The 19,778-nt window shown below is 33.4% G+C and overlaps 2 protein-coding genes across 2 annotated transcripts; both read right to left on the bottom strand.

Moving 5' to 3' along the window:
• Positions 1-5,881: 5,881 nt before the first annotated feature.
• Positions 5,882-7,555, bottom strand: LOC109792760 (cyanidin 3-O-galactoside 2''-O-xylosyltransferase FGGT1). The gene has a single exon (XM_083061821.1). It carries the CDS (start codon positions 7,503-7,505, stop codon positions 6,114-6,116), a length of 1,392 nt encoding a protein of 463 aa, XP_082917947.1. The 5' UTR covers positions 7,506-7,555; the 3' UTR covers positions 5,882-6,113.
• A 3,278-nt stretch (positions 7,556-10,833) lies between these two features.
• On the bottom strand, positions 10,834-18,096 carry LOC109793346 (cyanidin 3-O-galactoside 2''-O-xylosyltransferase FGGT1-like). Its single transcript, XM_083061819.1, has 2 exons — positions 16,835-18,096; positions 10,834-11,470 (listed from the first exon to the last, which is right to left on the bottom strand). Exons 1-2 carry the CDS (start codon positions 17,842-17,844, stop codon positions 11,074-11,076), a joined length of 1,407 nt encoding a protein of 468 aa, XP_082917945.1. The 5' UTR covers positions 17,845-18,096; the 3' UTR covers positions 10,834-11,073.
• Between the last annotated feature and the right edge of the window lie 1,682 nt (positions 18,097-19,778).

The raw sequence follows: 19,778 nt of genomic DNA, 5'->3' as shown, positions 1-19,778 counted from the left end.
CTTTAATATATCACTAATTTGCTCTTAAAAAAAAAAAAAAAACTTATGCTAAGTCCTGAAAGATAATGTTAAAAGAATTTTGGGTGCTTATAATATCCATAGTGCTGGCTTTCTTGTACAACTAAAAGATTGTTGTACGTGTAGCACGACTTCTTTATTTATTATATAACGATAAAGATATAAAGTTGATAGAAATAAAAGTAATGTCAGCATTACTTAATATTTCATATTTTTAATTTATTAAAAATATAACTTTTAAAGGGCGTTAGAGAAGAAGTGTTATTGTCTTATATATATATATATATATATATATATATATATATATATATATATATATATATATAGTAAGTGTCTAGCTAGGAAATATTTTCCAACTAATGTGATGTAGTTATTATTGACAAATCTTCGGCAGTTTGGCTATAATAAATAATAATAAAAAAATTACTAAAATAAATTAAATAAAAAATTATTTACGGATGAGAGAGATGAAGAAAACATTATTATATATAACGTTTTCCACTATAAGAGAGAGAAAAATAAAAAAAAACGTCATGATAATTGACGTTTTTTGCATGTCTTTTTTACTCCTCTTACATTACCAACAATGGACCAAAAATCTTAAAAAAAACATAGAAATGTCATGTACTTTGACGCTTTATATGTATGTTTAGATTTTTATATGCATGGCAAAATAAGAAGAAAAAAACCATGAAAACATTAGGCTTGAGCACGGGGCGGGTTCGGACGGATTTGGGTTGAAAATATTAAACCCAATCCAAACCGATCCAAAAAAAAAACCATTTTCGACCGTGAACAGTATTTTGGGTTTATCGAGTTCGGGTTTTCGGGTCTTGGATTAATTGGATCAGGTTAGTCGGATTAGGAAAAGAAGCCCATTTACACTCGATTTTTTTCTCCTTAATTCTCACTTCTTACCACTCAAATCCGCCCCACCAAAGGGCGGAGCTTTACATTTTCATCTCAAAAGAATTCAAAACAGCAACTAACAACCCATATCTCTTCATCTCAAAACAATTCACAACAAACCAAAACGACAACAATTCTAAGAGTATGGCCTTGCCTTCGCACGCAACGAGCTTCAGTTGGAGGACGCGACCTACTTCAACCACGAGTTTCTTCAAAGCATGGGAATCTCCATCGCCAAGCACAGGCTAGAGATCCTCAAGCTGGCGAAGAAGGAGGACTTGGCAGCGAAAACCAGCGCTAACAAGCTTTCTGGGGTCATCAAGAAGTGCCTGAGGAAGTGCTTTAGCAAGCTAGTTTCAAAGGAGGATCATCAAGAAGTGAAGGAGATGCCTCCAGAGCCAAACTGGTAACAAGGGAAGTGGAGAAGGGCGAGGGACAATGGGACCATTGCACTTTCAGGGTCTTTGCACTTTCATATGACTACTCTCGCGGCGTTAGGATTTGCAGTTTGCGTGAGCGACGGTTAGGATTTCTGAGTAGAAGAGAAGGTTTCGCGTGAGCAGCGGCGCTTAGGGTTTTTAGGTTTCCTCTCGCGGTGCTACCTTTAAAAGAATAAATATCATACATTTTAAGTGTTTTGGGTCGGTCGGGTATGGATACTCACGGGTTCAAATTTTTTAACCCGAACCCGACCAACAAAACCCATTACAAACCGACTCTAACAACCCGAAAAACTGGAAAAATCGTCAAAAACTGGCCGAACTAAGAAACTCACTTGCTGAAACTTCGGATTCGGTCGGGGCAAAATTTTCTGCTCAGCCCTAGAAAACATCATGAAATTTGACGTCTATTATGCATGGTTTCAATGCTTAAAAATGTCACCTAGCTTGACGTGTTTAATGTATGCTTTTCATGCTTAAAAATGTCACCTTGAGTGACGTTTTGCAGACATCTTTTCAGAGAAATAACGTGAGAAATCCCTTACCATGTCATTTTTGGTAGCTCTTCTAATACGAAAAACTCTACCTAACTCACCATTCCATATATGCTCAGATACGTGAATTGATTACATAATCAGTAAAGAATCATCAATAAGTTCTAGATTAACTCTTTGACAAGACATTATGAAATTATACAAATTAAAAAAATGCGTACGTAAAATTAAAATTGACAAATATTTCACATAAATAAATCAATGACTTATTATTATTATTATTATTATTATTATTATTATTATTATTATTATCAACTCACAATGAAACATAAAAAATTCTAAACCGTAAACAAAATTATGTTTAACGAATAATATACGTTTTAATATAGAATATAGAAAAAATAAAAATTTATGAGTATAATCGAGTTATTAGAATCAGTTTATAATGACTTAAAGTTGTGATAAAAATAAGTATTTCAAATACATAAAAATTTAAACATCATCAAAATTTTCACGTATATAAATTTTAAACTTACAATTTACATGAAAAAATAACATATAATTCTTTTAAATAATTAAAAAAAACTCCACTCCTTTACATTCAAGTATAGTGACTTAAAGTTGTGATAAAAATAAGTATTTCAAGTACTGACGCTGGCTTCCTTCAATTTTTGGTAAAACACAAACCTGCAACCACACTGCCAAGTCACTTCTTTCCATGCATGCAAGCCACTGTGGTCTGTGGTGGTCAAATAATAGAGACTCGTCAGCTAGGCTGAGGTTTTGTGTATCCATGCAAAACGTCACATGGCTCGACACTTTCTTCTACTTTTTTTGGTTCACAAAAGTTGTCAACATGGGGCTTTTTAACCTTTATAATTTTTTTAAAAAAGTAATTGTTAAAATTAATTATTTTAAAAATAATTTACCGAAATAAATTACTTCGAATACATAAGATCACAAAAAATATAACTAGGAGTGACGAGTTGCAGAAAACATCTCTACCAATAACGTCTTGCATGTAACATGCATATATGGACACAGGTAGACAACATGCAGACCAATAGAAAATAAGAAGAAAGCGTCACTGATAGTGACGACTTGTGGAGCAGCAAACAATAAGAAAAAAGCGTCATTGTAGTGACAACTTCTTTATTTTATTTTTCTTCTTTTCCTTGAATTTATTTGTGAGTGTCGGTGCTGAAAGAAAGTTAAAGTTCCCAATTAATATTCATCCTTCTTTGAGAAAAAACTCAAAACTGAAATTGGCTTAGCTCTCGCTCTCAAATCGCATGATTTCATAATTCATTACAATAACATCAAAATAAGATTTATTAACATTACAATAACATTAAATTTTAGTTTATCTAAAATTAGATATTTTTAATAAGATCCATAGTATCAAATTTTGAAATTTAATTAAATAAAATTAAGATAGTACTTAAAATGAATAAAAACTTATAAAAAAAAATTAATACATTGATATTTAATAATCTTGTAATTATAGTCTTTTTCATAAAGAATTAAATAACTTTTTGTTGATAAGACGCTAATAGGTGATATGCTGTATGGGTATTTTTAATTAATTTTTTTGACATATTTATTTTATTTGATATATTTATATTTTTGTAAAAGTATATTAATATTTATCAATTTAAATTTATGAAATTATTAATTTACCTATAAATATATCAATAATATTATAATACTAATAATATATATAAATTTTATTTATTTAGCAATAATATATATATATATAGATGAATAAAAGTTATAATATATATAATATAAATAAGTCAATAATTATATAATTTTAAATATTATATATATTATATGATTTTAAAACTATTAAATTTTTAATAAAAATGATTAAAATTGCATAATTGTAGTGTTTGAAGGACTAAAATTCCTCATCAATTATATTCTTGAGGACCAAAATTACACAATTACAATATTTTAAGGATCAAAATTGTAATTAAACTTAATTTATTTATAAAATGTCAATGGTTAAAACTAAGTTCATGTCATAATTTAAAATTTTCATTGTAAATTTGAAGTATTAGTTTTCAATTATATTTATTCATTGCGATTTTTAATTATAATCTGCATATTTAAAAAATTATAGTATAAATTTTAATTATATAAAAATACATATTTATGAGAAACTAAAATACTAGGTTATAATATAAAAATAGATTAAATAGAATTTCAATTACTTAAATTTTAATTGTTAAAGAGAAAAACTACTTTATTATGATATTTGGTGAAAAAGTTTGGAGGATCTTTGTCAACGGGACCAGCGATTTTGTTACGATGCGTTTGTATAGAATGAAATTATGAAATCATGCAATGTGAGAGCGAGAGTGAAGCCAATTTCAGTTTTGGTTTTTTCCCAAAGAAGGATGAATATTGGGAACTTTAACTCCCTTTCAACACTGACACTCGTAAATAAATCCAAGGGAAAGAAGAAAAATAAAATAAAGAAGTTGTCACCTAGAATGACCCTTTCTTCTTATTTTCTATTAATATGTTAGTGTCCATGTATACATCCATGTTATATGTAAGACATTATGGGTAGTGACGTTTTCTCTGCAACTCGTCACTTTTATTTGTTTTTTTATCTTACATATCTGAAATAATTTATTTTAGTAAATTATTTTTAAAATAATTTATTTTAATAATTACTTTTTTAAAAAAAATTATAAAGGTTAAAAAGCCTCAACGTGGTTGCCACTTTCTTCTACTATTTTCTTTTCCGCAATGCCATGCAAGCGAACATATTTGCATATTTTGAAGTCATCACGGACCTTGACGTTTTTCACATCCTACGTGGCAAAAATTATATATTTTGATAATTAATTTTTTATTTAATTTATTTCAAAAATTTTATTTATTATTATTTTTATTTATTCTGGATTTTCAGCCCAAATCTTCAATCCTGTATTGGTATGACTGATATGAGTGAGGTGTGATACCCATTTGAAGACCTCAAGCTTCACTCCAATAGTGGATTTTGTCACCGACAAACCCAATACGGTCACAAAATATTAAGACGTTAGCTTCTCATTGATGGTGTGAAATAAACGAAGAGAGAGAAAGAATAGCGAAGAGAAAAAATATGGGTGTAGGAAAAAAACAACTATCATATTAAATTTTTAAGGATATTCATTTAAATAGAAATAAAGGAAATGTAGAATATTTTTATATTATAAGATTTTACTTAACTAACGGATTACACTAAACTAATAGACTACATCTATATAAATTAACTTTTATATTGTTTGCAATCTATATTAGTTTGATACAACAACATTACTCAATGTCACAATAACATTAAGTACTTCTAACCCACCAAATCTACACTAGTAGGTGCAAATAACAAAACCTATCAAAACCCGGGCGTTCAACTTGTGGGCTATGTTTAACTAAATTTTTTATCCTTAAAAGCCATAATTTGTAGAGGCATGCATTTCTATGAACGCCTCACATGCATCAACTAAAATCACGAAAATCATACATAGCGTACCATCAACATCTTCAAAAATTAACAACACACCAAACACACCGAAGCATTATATAATGAAGAATGAAAACGAAAAATCAAAAACCAAAAACATACCTGGAACGTGAGGTGTGGTGGAGCATAACGGGATAAGCACTTCATTTTAAGGGGTTTTAGTAGAAGGAAAATATCACTTAACACAAGCATATATATTAAAAACACACATATACCACGCATAATCAACTAACAATGTTTGTTGATAGAAGGAAAAAAGAAAGACAAAATATGGAAATTCCTATAGATGTGTCTCCGTAAACAGGAGCTGTTATTGAAATGATAAGACTTAAAAAATAAAAATAAAAACAAAGGAGGAAACCATATATAGATAGCTCTGCAGTCATAAGTACAAAGGATTATTGCATATTGAACCACCCATCTAAAAGAGAGCACCAGCAGCAAGCAAGTTCAAGATTTTGAGCATTTGGGTAAATTTGACAGAGATTCGTGGTCAAACTACATACTATATAATAATATAACTATGATTAAAGCAACAACAGAACATATCCATACAAGTAATTAGGAAGTTCATAAATGACAAGTTGATGAGATTTACCATAGCCAAAGCCTAACTAATAAACGAAAGTGCAATATTACTGCTCGTGGAGTCGATTCATATATATATATATATATGGAAGCAACTCTAACTCAAGCAAATTAATTTTCAAGCCATGGTTGAATTAAACTTGGATGTCATCCCCCAAGTAATTCTTGCAGCTTGTGACAAAAACTATCATTGTAAGTGTTCTCCAAATCCTTGCTGCTTAAGATGTTTCTCAATTTTAAATGATTTTCTCTAACCTGCCTTCCAACCTCACTCTCATCATCCATCACAGTCTTCACAGCTTTGCAGACGCTCTCCTTTGTGAACAAACCATCTTCTTCACCTTTCTCCACTTCAACACCAGCCTTAAAGCTGCTGCTCATCATCCTTGCATTAAAGATCTGATCAAGAACATTTGGTAACATCACAAGCTGACACTTGTTCACAAGTGCCTCTAGTAAAGATGAGGCTCCACAATGGGTAATGAAGCACCCTATAGAGGGGTGATCGAGAATTAATGTCTGCTGAACCCAACCCTCATGCACAATGCCTCTTCCATGAACCCTCTCTTTGAACCCTTCTGGCATAGCTTCTTCAACAGACTCAAATCCAATAGGTGCTTTAAGTGCTGCCAGAAATGGAAAACCTGTTAACTCAAGACCCAGCAATAGTTCCTTGAACTGATCTTGAACCATCCTGCATTCACTTCCAAATGCACAGTATATGACCGAACCAGGGTTAAATCTTGCAAGCCATTGAGCCCATTTTTGTTCCAAAGTGGAGTTGGGTGGATCTGGTAACCCAGGCCCTGAAAGCAAAAGAGGCTTCCAATAGAAACTTTCAAGAAACTCAGCATATTGTCCCTCAATTTCTCTACAACCTCTAAATCCCACTGCATCTGACAAATTGGCTCCAGTGCAGACGTGGTCCATGAAACTAACACCACCAACTTCAAGTTTCATGAATGAAGCTAATCCTCGAACCTCATGAGCATGAAGCTTGATGGAAGAATCTGGGAACCCAGCTGGGGGACTATTCATGAGATTCATCTCATCATCTTCAACTAAGTTATTTTGTTGACACTGCTTCTTCATGGATTCTATAAAAGCTACTGACATCACGTTTACAGTAATGTACTGAAGAGACTTGATGCCTAAGCTCCGAGCCAAGCTGGGTATCCACAATGCAAAATCAAAAAAAACAACGTTAGGTTTGAGCTCATGTAAAAGTGGTTCGATGTCCTTCTTAGTGCGATCCATGGCAGTCATAAAAAGTGTGGCTAAAGATAAGGGAACATCAAAAGTGGTTTCAGCCTGAGGAGGAAGGCCATCAACGTGGGGAATGGTGATGGGGATGAAGGTTATCAAGTGTGGATAGAGGTTGTAATGTTCCACCTTTGCCTTTGTTCGTTTGGGTATGAAGAAGGAGATTCTGTGTCTTCTCTTGGCTAATTTGTTGGCTAGGTGGAGATATGTTGTTATGTGTCCCATAGCAAGCCATGGGTACATTGCTATGTGCATCTGCAATTGTGGCGCGTCCATGGCTATCTCAAAAATATCAACTGATCATGTCTGCTTTGCTTTCACTCTACGAGAGGCTTATTTATAATTGAATTAAATATGTTTTTAGTCACTCAAATTTAACACAAATTTGTTTTTGATCCTTCAAATTTAAAATTATTGTTTTTAGTCCCTGTAATTTTTAAAAATTTTGTTTTAGTCCCTTAAGTCACTAATAACATATTTAAAAGTGATTAATTATGATAGTTATGCAATATCAACTGGATTTAATGTGATATTTTCACTAATAGGGACATGAATAAGTAAATTTTATGCAATAATATTTGATAAATTTCTTAACAAAATTTGAATATAAGGACTAAAATAAGATTTTTTGAAATTACAAGGACTAAAAATAATAATTTTAAATTTGAGAGACTAAAAATAGATTATAATTTGATGTCTTTTCGATGGGTGCTGTGCTATGGGAAAAAAGTCCTGGCCCTTCTATTCATCTAACATGCACGTTACTGAATATTTGTCAACAAGGGACCCCATCGGATTAATTATTTGACCCCACAAATATAGTAATTTAGCAATTATTGAGAGAGATTCGATTAGTGTTATGATCAATTATTGAATAAGAATGTCCAATTTATACATTTTAAATTTTTCTTTAAAAGGATTAAATTTATGTATTAAATTTGATGTAAACAAAGTATCAAATTATTTTTAAAAAATTTTAAAAATTTACAGATGTGATCCATATATTAAGAATTTTAAATTCAACGGTTGGATCGTTAAAATTTGATGTAGAACATGAGTTATTAAAGATAGTAAGTTTAGGCAGATTTACCCTTAAAATAAACGGATCCCTCATCTATATATATGATTTGTTCATCTAATGTTAGTTTCTTTTTATTTATTTTTTAAATCTGAATTTTAATTTAAAATAAATTTTAAAATTTTAAGCTAATTACGTCCCTAACAACGACTGAAAAATATGACGAAGCCTATATTATAACTTGCAAATTTTCATGTTGACAATGGCTGTATTTATTCTTTTTAAATCTATTCAACGACACTACCAATTGTGGTGTAGAACTGTGGCTGAATCATGCGAATTGCTGTTCAGTTTTACAGATTCATATATTCATAATAGGTATACTTTGTTTTTTTTTTTTTCCAGTCTATTCACCAACACAATTCTTATAGCAATACGTGGAGTAGAATTGTGGCATAATCATGAGAATTGTTGCTAAATTAATTAAAAGTGAAATAAAAAGAAAAAAAATATGAATGATAAAAGTAAAAAGAATATAGAAAAAAAATAATAAATATATATGTTGATTGTATGGTTGGAGATAAGAAAGAAAAAAGTAAAGAAAAATCTCTCCTTTTATTTAGATGAATAGAAAAATAAAAAAAAATGAATATTATATAAAACAGACATTAATATGTTGTTTCCATATTTTATTGTATCGAAAACATTTTACATTAATTGTTGAAATGATGTTATCTCATCAATGTTGAATGAAATCCTTTCTTACATTTATTTAATTGATATAAAAGTGACTTTTCACATTAGTTAATTAAATTTAACTACTCACGGAACAACAAGCAAATACAGTAATAATAACCACTCGAATTCTTTCACTGAGCAAATTATTAAGTAGTTTAAAGTTATTAAATGTCTGTGATTTAAGTTAATTATTATAATATATATATATATATATATATTTAAAATTTTTAATTTTACAAAAAAATTAATAACACATATTTACATATAATATAAATACTAATTAAAAATTATATGATCCAAAATCACCTAATAAATTTTATTCAACGAACACCTATTAGCACCACACTTCACAAAGATCAAAGTGCACCACATTTGCCAAATTAAGATGAGGGCAACTTGCACCTCCACCCTTCCACTCCAACTCCTTAGGTCAACCTCCCCTTGCCATTGCCACGAAGGATAATGACGCTGTCTCCAAGCCCCACACTTACAGCAACTCATGTCCCCCATCGATGATAGCAACTTGTGTAAAATAACTCTCCCAAACTTGAAGTATCTTTGAGAATGAAAGACTGATATTAATAGAATGCGAACAAGGATTTCTCATTTTACAACATTAGGTGCTACCTTTTTACATTGGTTATACATTCATTTGATGTAAAAGTGATTTTACATTAGTTAAACTTATATGTTCAAATAAATTTCAAAAAGTCCATTGCATAATTTTTTTTTTACATCAGTTAGGGTATAATTGATGTTAATTTTTGTTCTAAAATGTTATTTCTCAGCAAGTGATATGGTTGTCTCCATTACAGTAGATCATAGCTTATTTGAATGAATTTCAATTGATGTCAGATTAGTAACTGGAAAAAGGGAAGGACGAAAGAGAAAGGAAAGGAGAAGACAAAATTATTTTTCTTATATTATTTGCCTTTTTAATAACATGGAAGAAATGATTAAAATTTACATGGACCTATACTTTTGTATTTTCTATCATTTGAAAAAAAATGATGAGAGAGAAAATGATTTTGTATATAGAATAGATTCAATTTTTTCTATTTTTATTTATTTATCTTTATTAGAAATATTTGTTTCATTATTTTATATTTCTTTATTTCCTATACAATCAAGTAAAAGTAAAGAAATTTTTTAACTTAGCTCCCTTTTTAATTTCAAATAATTAAAATCATTTTACATTTTAACCTTTTTTCTTTCTTATTTCATTTTCTTTGTAGTTAAACCAAACAAAGCCTTGAAGTCTTTTCTTTTTAATGGATATTTTTTATATGTGATTTTATATTTTACCGCGAGGATATTTTAGTTTTATTTAATCTTTTATTCTCATCGTTTTATTCTCATATAACACATTATCATCTTCTATCACATATAAAGTTTTCATACCACGCATAAATCTTTCATATCATGCACATCATGTAAAAGCATCTCATATCCATACAAACACAAAGTCTCGAGCAAATGTCTTACAAACATAATTTTATATCTTCATCATAACCCACTTATAACTCATTAAATATCCCCTTTTATACTATTTCTTAATCATTGATATAAATTTTTCAAACCATTCACAAGAGTTAAGGATAAAACAATCTATTATGACAACTCACAAACAACCTCTTTTAATCTTCAACATCTACAACATTGTGAGATTAGAATGGGACATATGAAAATATATTTATAATATCAAGTTGGTTTTAATTTTATTGGAAAGATTAGACCATTTTCTATAAATTTTATGTTAACCTCAAGAGTTATTTTATTTTATACTATTTTTAAATATTACAAAGTTACAATGTTTAATTCTAAATAATATTATAAAAGAAAAAGAAAAGGAAATTGAACTGCTTTATTCCATTGGAAATATTACGATTTTTTCGAACTTACACTCGCTACAACCGATGTCTTAAAAATAGGCCACTATCAGTCTATCACAAATTGAACCAAAAGGGAAAACTTAACGGACATCAAAGTACAAAAACTATTTGAAACATTTGACTCATACATCATTTAACAACAAAGAATAAACTCAAGCAAAGCTAAATTGACAAAGCCCTGATTGAAACTTGCATATCACCCAAGTAATTCTTGGAGCTTGTGGCAAAAACTATCAACGTAAGTGTTGTCCAAATCCTTGCTGAGTAAGATGTCTCTCAATTTTAAATGATTCGCTCTAACCTCCCTTCCAACCTCACTCTCATCATCCATCACTGTCTTCACAGCTTTGCAGACACTCTCCTTTGTGAATAAACCATCTTCTCCTCTCTCAATTTGAACACCAGTCTTTAAGCTGTTGCTTATCATCCTCGCATTAATGATCTGGTCACAATAATTTGGTAGCACCACAATCTGACATTTGTTCACAAGTGCCTCTAATAAAGATGCGGCTCCACAATGTGTAATGAAGCAGCCAATAGATGAGTGGTCAAGAATTAACGTCTGCTGAACCCAATGTAGCAGGCCCACAATGCTCAGAGAAGAAAAGAGAGACTCAAGGCCCACATTGCACAAAAGAGAAACTGCTGAGAGAGCAAATGATTGGAAAGCAGAAAATGCCAAATTCGGTTATGGCAGAGGGACACGTGGAGGATCCATCTTGGATCATGCACCCACGCAGAGGGGACAGAAAACGACGCAAGAATATTCGCCTCTTGGATCACGTATAGTGCCTTTTTAAGGGAAATCTCTCGGGAAGAATGAAGGCATTGAAGATTGTTGCACTGTATTTCTTTTCTCATCTTTCTTCTTCTATACTCTCATCTATATTTCTTCGATTCTCTCTCAAGTATTGCTATTGTACTCTTCTGACTCCATCAGTGTAACAATTATTTGCCAACTAAGAATACAATCACATATTCCCTGCGTTTATTTACTGTTTCATTAAGTAATTTCTAAATTTTAGCATTTAGTTGCTACATTTTGGTGCTTTCATTGCTTCTGCAATGGCAGAGAACACACGTATGAAGGATATGCAAAATGACATCAAAGATCTGAAAGAGGCTGTAGAATATCTGAAGCAGAGAGACGTAGAGCATTCCCTTCAGAACCAACACACAAATGCTTCCTTCGAAGAACTGAAAGAGATGATCAGATCTATGTCTCCACAAGGGCCTATTAATCACCTAGATCCACCGCCATGGACTAAACAACCATTTCAAGTAAGAAATGTTAAGATCGACTTTCCTAGATTTGATGGTTCTGATGTTTTATCCTGGATTTTTAAGGCTGAGCAATTTTTTGATTTCTATGACACACCTGATGAACATAGATTGACTATAGCTGCTGTGCATTTGGACAAGGAAGTCGTTCCTTGGTTTCAAATGATCACTAGATTGCAACCCTTTCAGTCATGGCGACATTTTACTAAGGCCTTAGAGTTAGAATTTGGACCTTCACCCTTTGAATGTCCACGATCTACACTGTTTAAACTAACTCAATCAGCCTCAGTTAATGAGTATTATATGGAATTCATTTCACTTGCAAACCGTGTCTGTGGTCTTAGCACTGATGCCTTGTTAGACTGCTTTATTAGTGGCTTGAAACCAGAAATCAAACGCGATGTACTGACGCAAAGCCCTCTATCCTTACTCAAAGCAGTGTCCTTAGCCAAATTATTTGAAGAGAAATACCCAACCAAACCAAAATTCCCTTACAAAACACCAATAGCCACACAACAGCCATACACTTACCCCAAAATACACAACTCCCAACCCCCTCTGTTACCAACACCAAACCAAAAACCGGCTTACCAACTCACTACCAATCCACACTCAAATTTTCCTAACCCTGTCAGGAAAATGACACAGGCAGAAATGCAAGTTCGAAGAGAAAAAGGCCTATGTTATACTTGTGATGATAAATTTACTCCTCAACATAGATGTCCAAATAGACACTACATGATTTTGCAAGTGGAGGAAGAAGCCTCACAAGTTGAGAACACAATCTCTGAACCTGAATTGATAGAGCATGCGAATGAGCAGGATCATCATCTCTCTTTCAATGCATTAAAGGGCAATAGTGGACTTGGCACTATCAGATTTCAGGGGCGAATTCAAGGTCATGCGGTCAGCATATTGTTAGATAGTGGGAGTTCTGACAATTTCTTACAGCCTAGAGTCGCTCACTTCTTGAATTTGCCCATTCAACCTGCTGCTCAGTTCCATGTGATGGTAGGGAATGGCCATTCAATGACAGCTGAGGGTTTGATCCCTGATCTTAAAATTGAGGTTCAAGGGCATGAGCTACACTGTCCTGTTTATTTATTACCTGTTGCAGGTGCTGATGTGATCTTGGGAGCAGCCTGGCTTGCAACACTTGGTCCACATGTGGCTGACTATAGTGCCTTACAATTCAAATTCATGATGAATGGCAAATATATCACACTACAGGGTGATCGATCTTCTTTGCCTCAACAGGCACAATATCAGTATATCAGACGTTTGCAGCATACTGATGCCATAGCTGAATGTTTCACTGTGCAGTTACAGGATCCTGAATGCCAGACAGATGAATTCCTTGACTTCCCTAAGGATTTGGATCCTGAATTGGCACTATTACTTCAAACTTATCAGCAGGTCTTTCACAAACCTTCTGGTTTGCCACCACAAAGATCTCGGGACCATGCCATTCCCTTGCTGGAGGGTTCACACCCAGTCAAAGTGCGGCCTTACAGATATGCTCATAGTCAGAAATCTGTCATTGAGCAAATGGTTCTAGAAATGTTGAAAGAAGGAATCATACAGCCCAGCACCAGCCCCTTTTCCTCTCCAATCCTTTTAGTTAAAAAAAAGGATGGCTCATGGAGATTCTGCACTGATTATCGGGCTTTAAACAATATCACAATCAAGGACAGTTTTCCAATGCCTACAGTAGATGAATTGCTGGATGAGTTACATGGAGCTCAATTCTTCTCAAAGTTAGACTTGCGATCTGGATATCACCAGATTCTAGTCAAACCAGAGGATAGACACAAAACAGCATTTCGCACTCATCAAGGACATTATGAATGGCTAGTTATGCCATTTGGCCTCACTAATGCACCAGCATCCTTTCAACATTTGATGAATGAGATTTTTCAATCATTATTGAGAAAGTGTGTATTAGTTTTCTTTGATGATATTCTAATATATAGTCCAACTTGGTCTGCTCATTTACAGGATTTGGAGCAGGTGTTAAAGACATTGCAGCAGCATTCTTTATTTGCCAAATTATCTAAGTGTGTATTTGGCGCCACTCAAGTGGACTATCTAGGCCATACAGTGACTCAGCAAGGGGTTTCCATGGATCAAGCTAAGGTTACAGCCATTTTAGCTTGGCCAGAACCTAAGAATGTCAAGCAGCTGCGAGGATTCCTTGGCATTACTGGCTATTACAGACGATATATTAAGCACTATGCACATATAGCTGAGCCACTCACTGATTTACTCAAGAAAGATGCATTCCTTTGGTCTACTAAAGCTGCTGTTGCTTTTCAAGATCTGAGAAAGGCAGTGACTACAGCACCAGTATTGGCCTTGCCTGATTTCACTAAGCCTTTTACACTTGAAACAGATGCTTCCGGGATTGGTATTGGAGCTGTTTTGAGCCAAAACAAGCATCCCATAGCATTTTTTTCAAAAAAAATGTCACCTAGAATGCAAAAGCAGTCAGCCTATTCTAGAGAACTTTATGCTATAACTGAGGCTTTAGCAAAATTCAGGCACTATTTGCTTGGACATCCCTTCACTATTAAGACTGATCAGAAGAGTCTTAGACACTTGGCCGACCAATCTATACACACTCCTGAGCAGCAAAATTGGTTACACAAGTTCCTTGGTTTTGACTTCAAAATAGAATACAAACCAGGGAAAGACAATATAGCAGCAGATGCTTTATCAAGGTCCTTCTTCCTTGCTTGGTCAGAATCAGTTCCTCAATTCTTGCTCAAATTGAAGAATGCAATTGCTGCAGATACTCACTGGCATGATGAAATGCAAAAGTGCCTCAACAATCAACCTAGCAATCCACACATTTCTGCAAGGGATGGACTATTGTTTTGGAAGGGAAGACTAATTGTACCAAAACAACATGACTTAATTCAGCAAATCCTTCACGAATACCATGATTCCATGGTAGGAGGTCACTCAGGCGTGGCTAGAACAGCAGCAAGAATTAAGTTGGAATTCTACTGGCCAAAGATGACACAAGACATTCAGTCTTATGTTCAGCAATGCTCAGTTTGCCAGCAAGCTAAACATCTTAACACTCAACCAGCAGGGTTACTCCAACCTTTGCCAATTCCTTCTCAGATTTGGGAAGATGTGGCTATGGATTTTATCACTGGTTTGCCCATTGTGAAAGGATACACTGTCATCATGGTGGTCATTGACAGGCTTTCTAAATATGGCCATTTTCATGCTTTGAAAACTGATTTTTCAAGCTTACAAGTTGCTGAGGCTTTTTTTGCATTCAATTGTCAAGCTTCATGGCATTCCAAAGACTATAGTATCTGACCGAGATAAAGTCTTTATAAGTAGATTTTGGCAACAGTTATTCAAGCTCCAAGGCACAACTCTTGCTATGTCCACTGCTTACCATCCTCAGTCAGATGGTCAAACTGAAGCCCTTAATAAGTGCTTAGAAATGTACCTGAGATGTTTTTCAAGCCAAAATCCTAAAGCATGGGTGCAATTTTTGCCTTGGGCTGAGTATTGGTACAATACGGCTCATCACAGCAGTTTGGGAATGACCCCCTTCCAAGCTGTTTATGGAAGACCACCCCCACCACTTATCAGATACTATCCTTCTCCAAATGACATTCCCTCAGTTCAGGAATTGCTCCAAACTAGAGATGCTTTACTCGTTACACTAAAAGAGAATTTAGGGCAGGCTCAGCAACATATGAAAGTGCAGGCCGATAAGCATAGAAGGGACATTAATTTTGAGGTAGGAGAAAAGGTGTGGGTCAAGTTACAACCCTACAGACAACATTCTGTTGCCCTGAGGAAGAACCAAAAGCTGAGCATGAAATATTTTGGTCCTTTCTCCATTATTAAGAAAATTGGTACAGTAGCTTACAAGTTGTTATTGCCGGACGGTGCTAAGATACATCCAGTCTTCCATGTCTCTCAACTAAAACCATTTAAGGGCAATGAAGTGATCACACAAATGCCAACTCCTTTACTGCTAGATGAACAAGGAATGGCGCTGCAACCTCATTCCATACTGCAGCACAGAATTCTTTTAAAGAAAGGCAAACAAGTGGCTCAGGTTCTCATTCAATGGGAAGGTCAACAACCAGAGGAAGCCTCATGGGAGGATGCAGAAACTATCAAACAGTCTTATCCTCACTTCAACCTTGAGGACAAGGTTGTTTTTAATGGGGGAGGTATTGTAGCAGGCCCACAATGCTCAGAGAAGAAAAGAGAGACTCAAGGCCCACATTGCACAAAAGAGAAACTGCTGAGAGAGCAAATGATTGGAAAGCAGAAAATGCCAAATTCGGTTATGGCAGAGGGACACGTGGAGGATCCATCTTGGATCATGCACCCACGCAGAGGGGACAGAAAACGACGCAAGAATATTCGCCTCTTGGATCACGTATAGTGCCTTTTTAAGGGAAATCTCTCGGGAAGAATGAAGGCATTGAAGATTGTTGCACTGTATTTCTTTTCTCATCTTTCTTCTTCTATACTCTCATCTATATTTCTTCGATTCTCTCTCAAGTATTGCTATTGTACTCTTCTGACTCCATCAGTGTAACAATTATTTGCCAACTAAGAATACAATCACATATTCCCTGCGTTTATTTACTGTTTCATTAAGTAATTTCTAAATTTTAGCATTTAGTTGCTACACCCAACCCCCATGCACAATGCCTCTTCCATGAACCCTCTCTTTGAACCCTTCTGGCATAGCTTCTTCAACAGACTCAAATCCAATAGGTGCTTTAAGTGCTGCCAGAAATGGAAAACCTGTTAACTCAAGACCCAGCAACAGTTCCTTGAACTGATCTTGAACCATCCTGCATTCACTTCCAAATGCACAGTATATGACTGAACCAGCCTTGAACCCATCAAGCCATTCAACCCATTTTGGTTCCAATGTAGTGGTTGATGGCTCTGGTAGGACAGGTCCTGAAAGCAAAAGAGGCTTCCCATAGAAACTTTGAAGAAACTCAGCAAATGGTCCCTCAATTTCGCTACAACCTCTAAATCCAATTGCATCTGCGAATCTGGTGCCAATGCTGATGCGGTCGTAGAAAGAAAAACCCCTGCCGAACTCCGATTTGATGAATGAAACTAATACTCGAACCTCATGAGCTTGAAGCTTGATTGAAGAATCTGGGAACCCATCTGGGGTATTCATGAGATAAAGCTCATCTCCAACTAAGTTATTTTCCCTACAACGCTTCTCCATGATTTCCATATAACATTCAAATATCAGGCTTAGGGTTATGTAATGAAGAGACTTGATGCCTAAGCTCCGAGTCAAGCTGGGTATCCAAGATGCTAAATCAAAGAAAACAATGTGGGGTTTGAGCTCAAGTAAAAGTAGTTGAATGTCATTCTGAGTACGATCCATGGCAGTCATAAGAAGCGTGCCTATAGAGAGTGTAATATCAAAAGTGGTTTCAGCCTCAAGAGGAAGGCCATCAACGTGGGGAATGGTGATGGGGATGAAGATTATTAAGTGTGGATAGAGGTTGAAATGTTCCACCTTTGCCTGTGTTCGTTTGGGTATGAAGAAAGAGATTCTGTGTCTTCTTTTGGCTAATTTGTTGGCTAGGTGGAGATATGCTGTTATGTGTCCCATAGCAAGCCATGGGTACATAGCTATGTGCAACTGCAAGTGTGGTTCGTCCATGGCTATCTCAAAAGTATCTTGCTTTCTCTCTATAATAGGCTTATTTGATGTCTTTTCGATGGGTGCTGAACCAAAAAAGTACTGTCGCTTCTATCCATCTAACATGTGAGTTACTGAGTAGTGGCCAAGAAGGGAAAGGGACCCCATTGGATTAATTATTGACTGCACAAATATAGCAATAATTGGGCCATTTGAGAGAGACTCAACAGTAGTTACTAGATCTTAAATAGTCGGGTAAGATTTGACTGTTTAAGAATGTCAGATTTATACTTTTAAAAAAAATATTTATTTAAAAATATTAACTTTTGACTTAAAAAAAAAAAAAAGGATGAATTATAGTGTGGACAAATTCATTAAATGGTGTATCGCGGTCTATATAACAATAGTAATCGGGTAGCATAGTTATAAGTTAGTTTTCTTAAATTATGTTATGACCCTTGTTGAGGTGCACAAGGGGTATTTCACATATATTATTTTTATATTGGTATGAATACAGATGAAACAAGCTAGTGTGTTTTATAAATTCGTTGTTCTCTTTGTTTTTATATGATGCGGAACTTTTATTGCATTTTCAACCATTCTTTTCTCAACAAAGGAATATAGATAACCTCCCATTTAATAGATAGTAGTTGATAAGTATTTAATGATGACCCCCTCACTTTTCCACCATACAAAGGAGCATATTCCTGAACTCCATCTGACCAAGAAGAACACTATAAATATTATATATCATGACTCTTATCTATCTAAACATTCTTATTTTTCTGTTTCTTTATAGACAGTGCTTTTTTAATTAAACATTCTCCAGAAGGCATTGTGTATCTCTACTTTTGGCGTATGGTTACACAGACAAGTAAGAATTATATCAGAGATTCAGGGAGAAGAGATTTGTACCTCTTATGTAGGAACAATTGTGGAAAAGACAGTGTGACATGAATGGGGTTCGGGAGAGAAAAGAGAAAAATGGTGGCCTTTGTTCTGCAGTGGCGATGTCAGCTCATCATAAAAGATGTTTGTGAGTGAAGAGTAGAGGGTTTGGGAGGAAAAAAAATTGCTTTTTAAGACTACTAAATTTTTTCTTATTACATATGACTTTTCATGTAAATTTTATATAAAATTCGTAGTAAACATTATTTCTATGAATTTTTCTGCAAAATTTTATTTACAGATAATACTTTCGTGTATAATATATTTTTGCGAATTTTAAAATTCACAGAAATTTTCCTGAAATTTATTGCAAAAAAATACGCAGGAAATTTTTTTGCGAATGTTTTCGCAAGAAATTCTGCAGAAAAATTTCTTACGAAAATATAAAAAACAATTATTAGTTTATTGCAAATTTCAAATATTTACAATGAATTCATATGAAACATTAAGAAATTTGCATTCACGCCTTCAACATGTGATACATAATCTTTTAAACTCTTAGGTTGTAGATATAAGTCTAACATTCAACTATACAAAATCAACTTGTAACGTAAGTGTTGTCCCAACTTATAAACTCTTTAATTGTTTTATTTCTAATAGATGCGAGACTTAAAATTTTCTTTAAATATTAATTAGATCATGTCTTTAGAAATAAGATTAATTCATTATATTGAACAACAAAATTATATTATTATAAATTATTTTAACTCTTAAAATATTGAATATTCTAAAAAATTAGTTTTTTATTAAATAATTTTATGTTAAAAACTATCATTCAATTAAAACTCAACATTATTAATTTATATTTAATTAAAATAAATATTTAATTTATTAATATTTTAAATTAAAATTAATTTTTATGAAATATTTACAAATAATTTAGTAAAATAATATTTTATTAAGTAAATAATTTTTAATTTTAAAATTTTATTAATTATCATTAAATTAAAACTCATTATCATTAATTTATCATATTTATAAAATTTTATATATTTAATTTAATTATA

This window comes from Cajanus cajan, chromosome 8, assembly GCF_000230855.2.
Source record: "Cajanus cajan strain Asha chromosome 8, NIPB_CcT2T_4, whole genome shotgun sequence".
NCBI lineage: Eukaryota > Viridiplantae > Streptophyta > Magnoliopsida > Fabales > Fabaceae > Cajanus > Cajanus cajan.
This window is presented reverse-complemented; position numbering and strand designations above follow the sequence as displayed.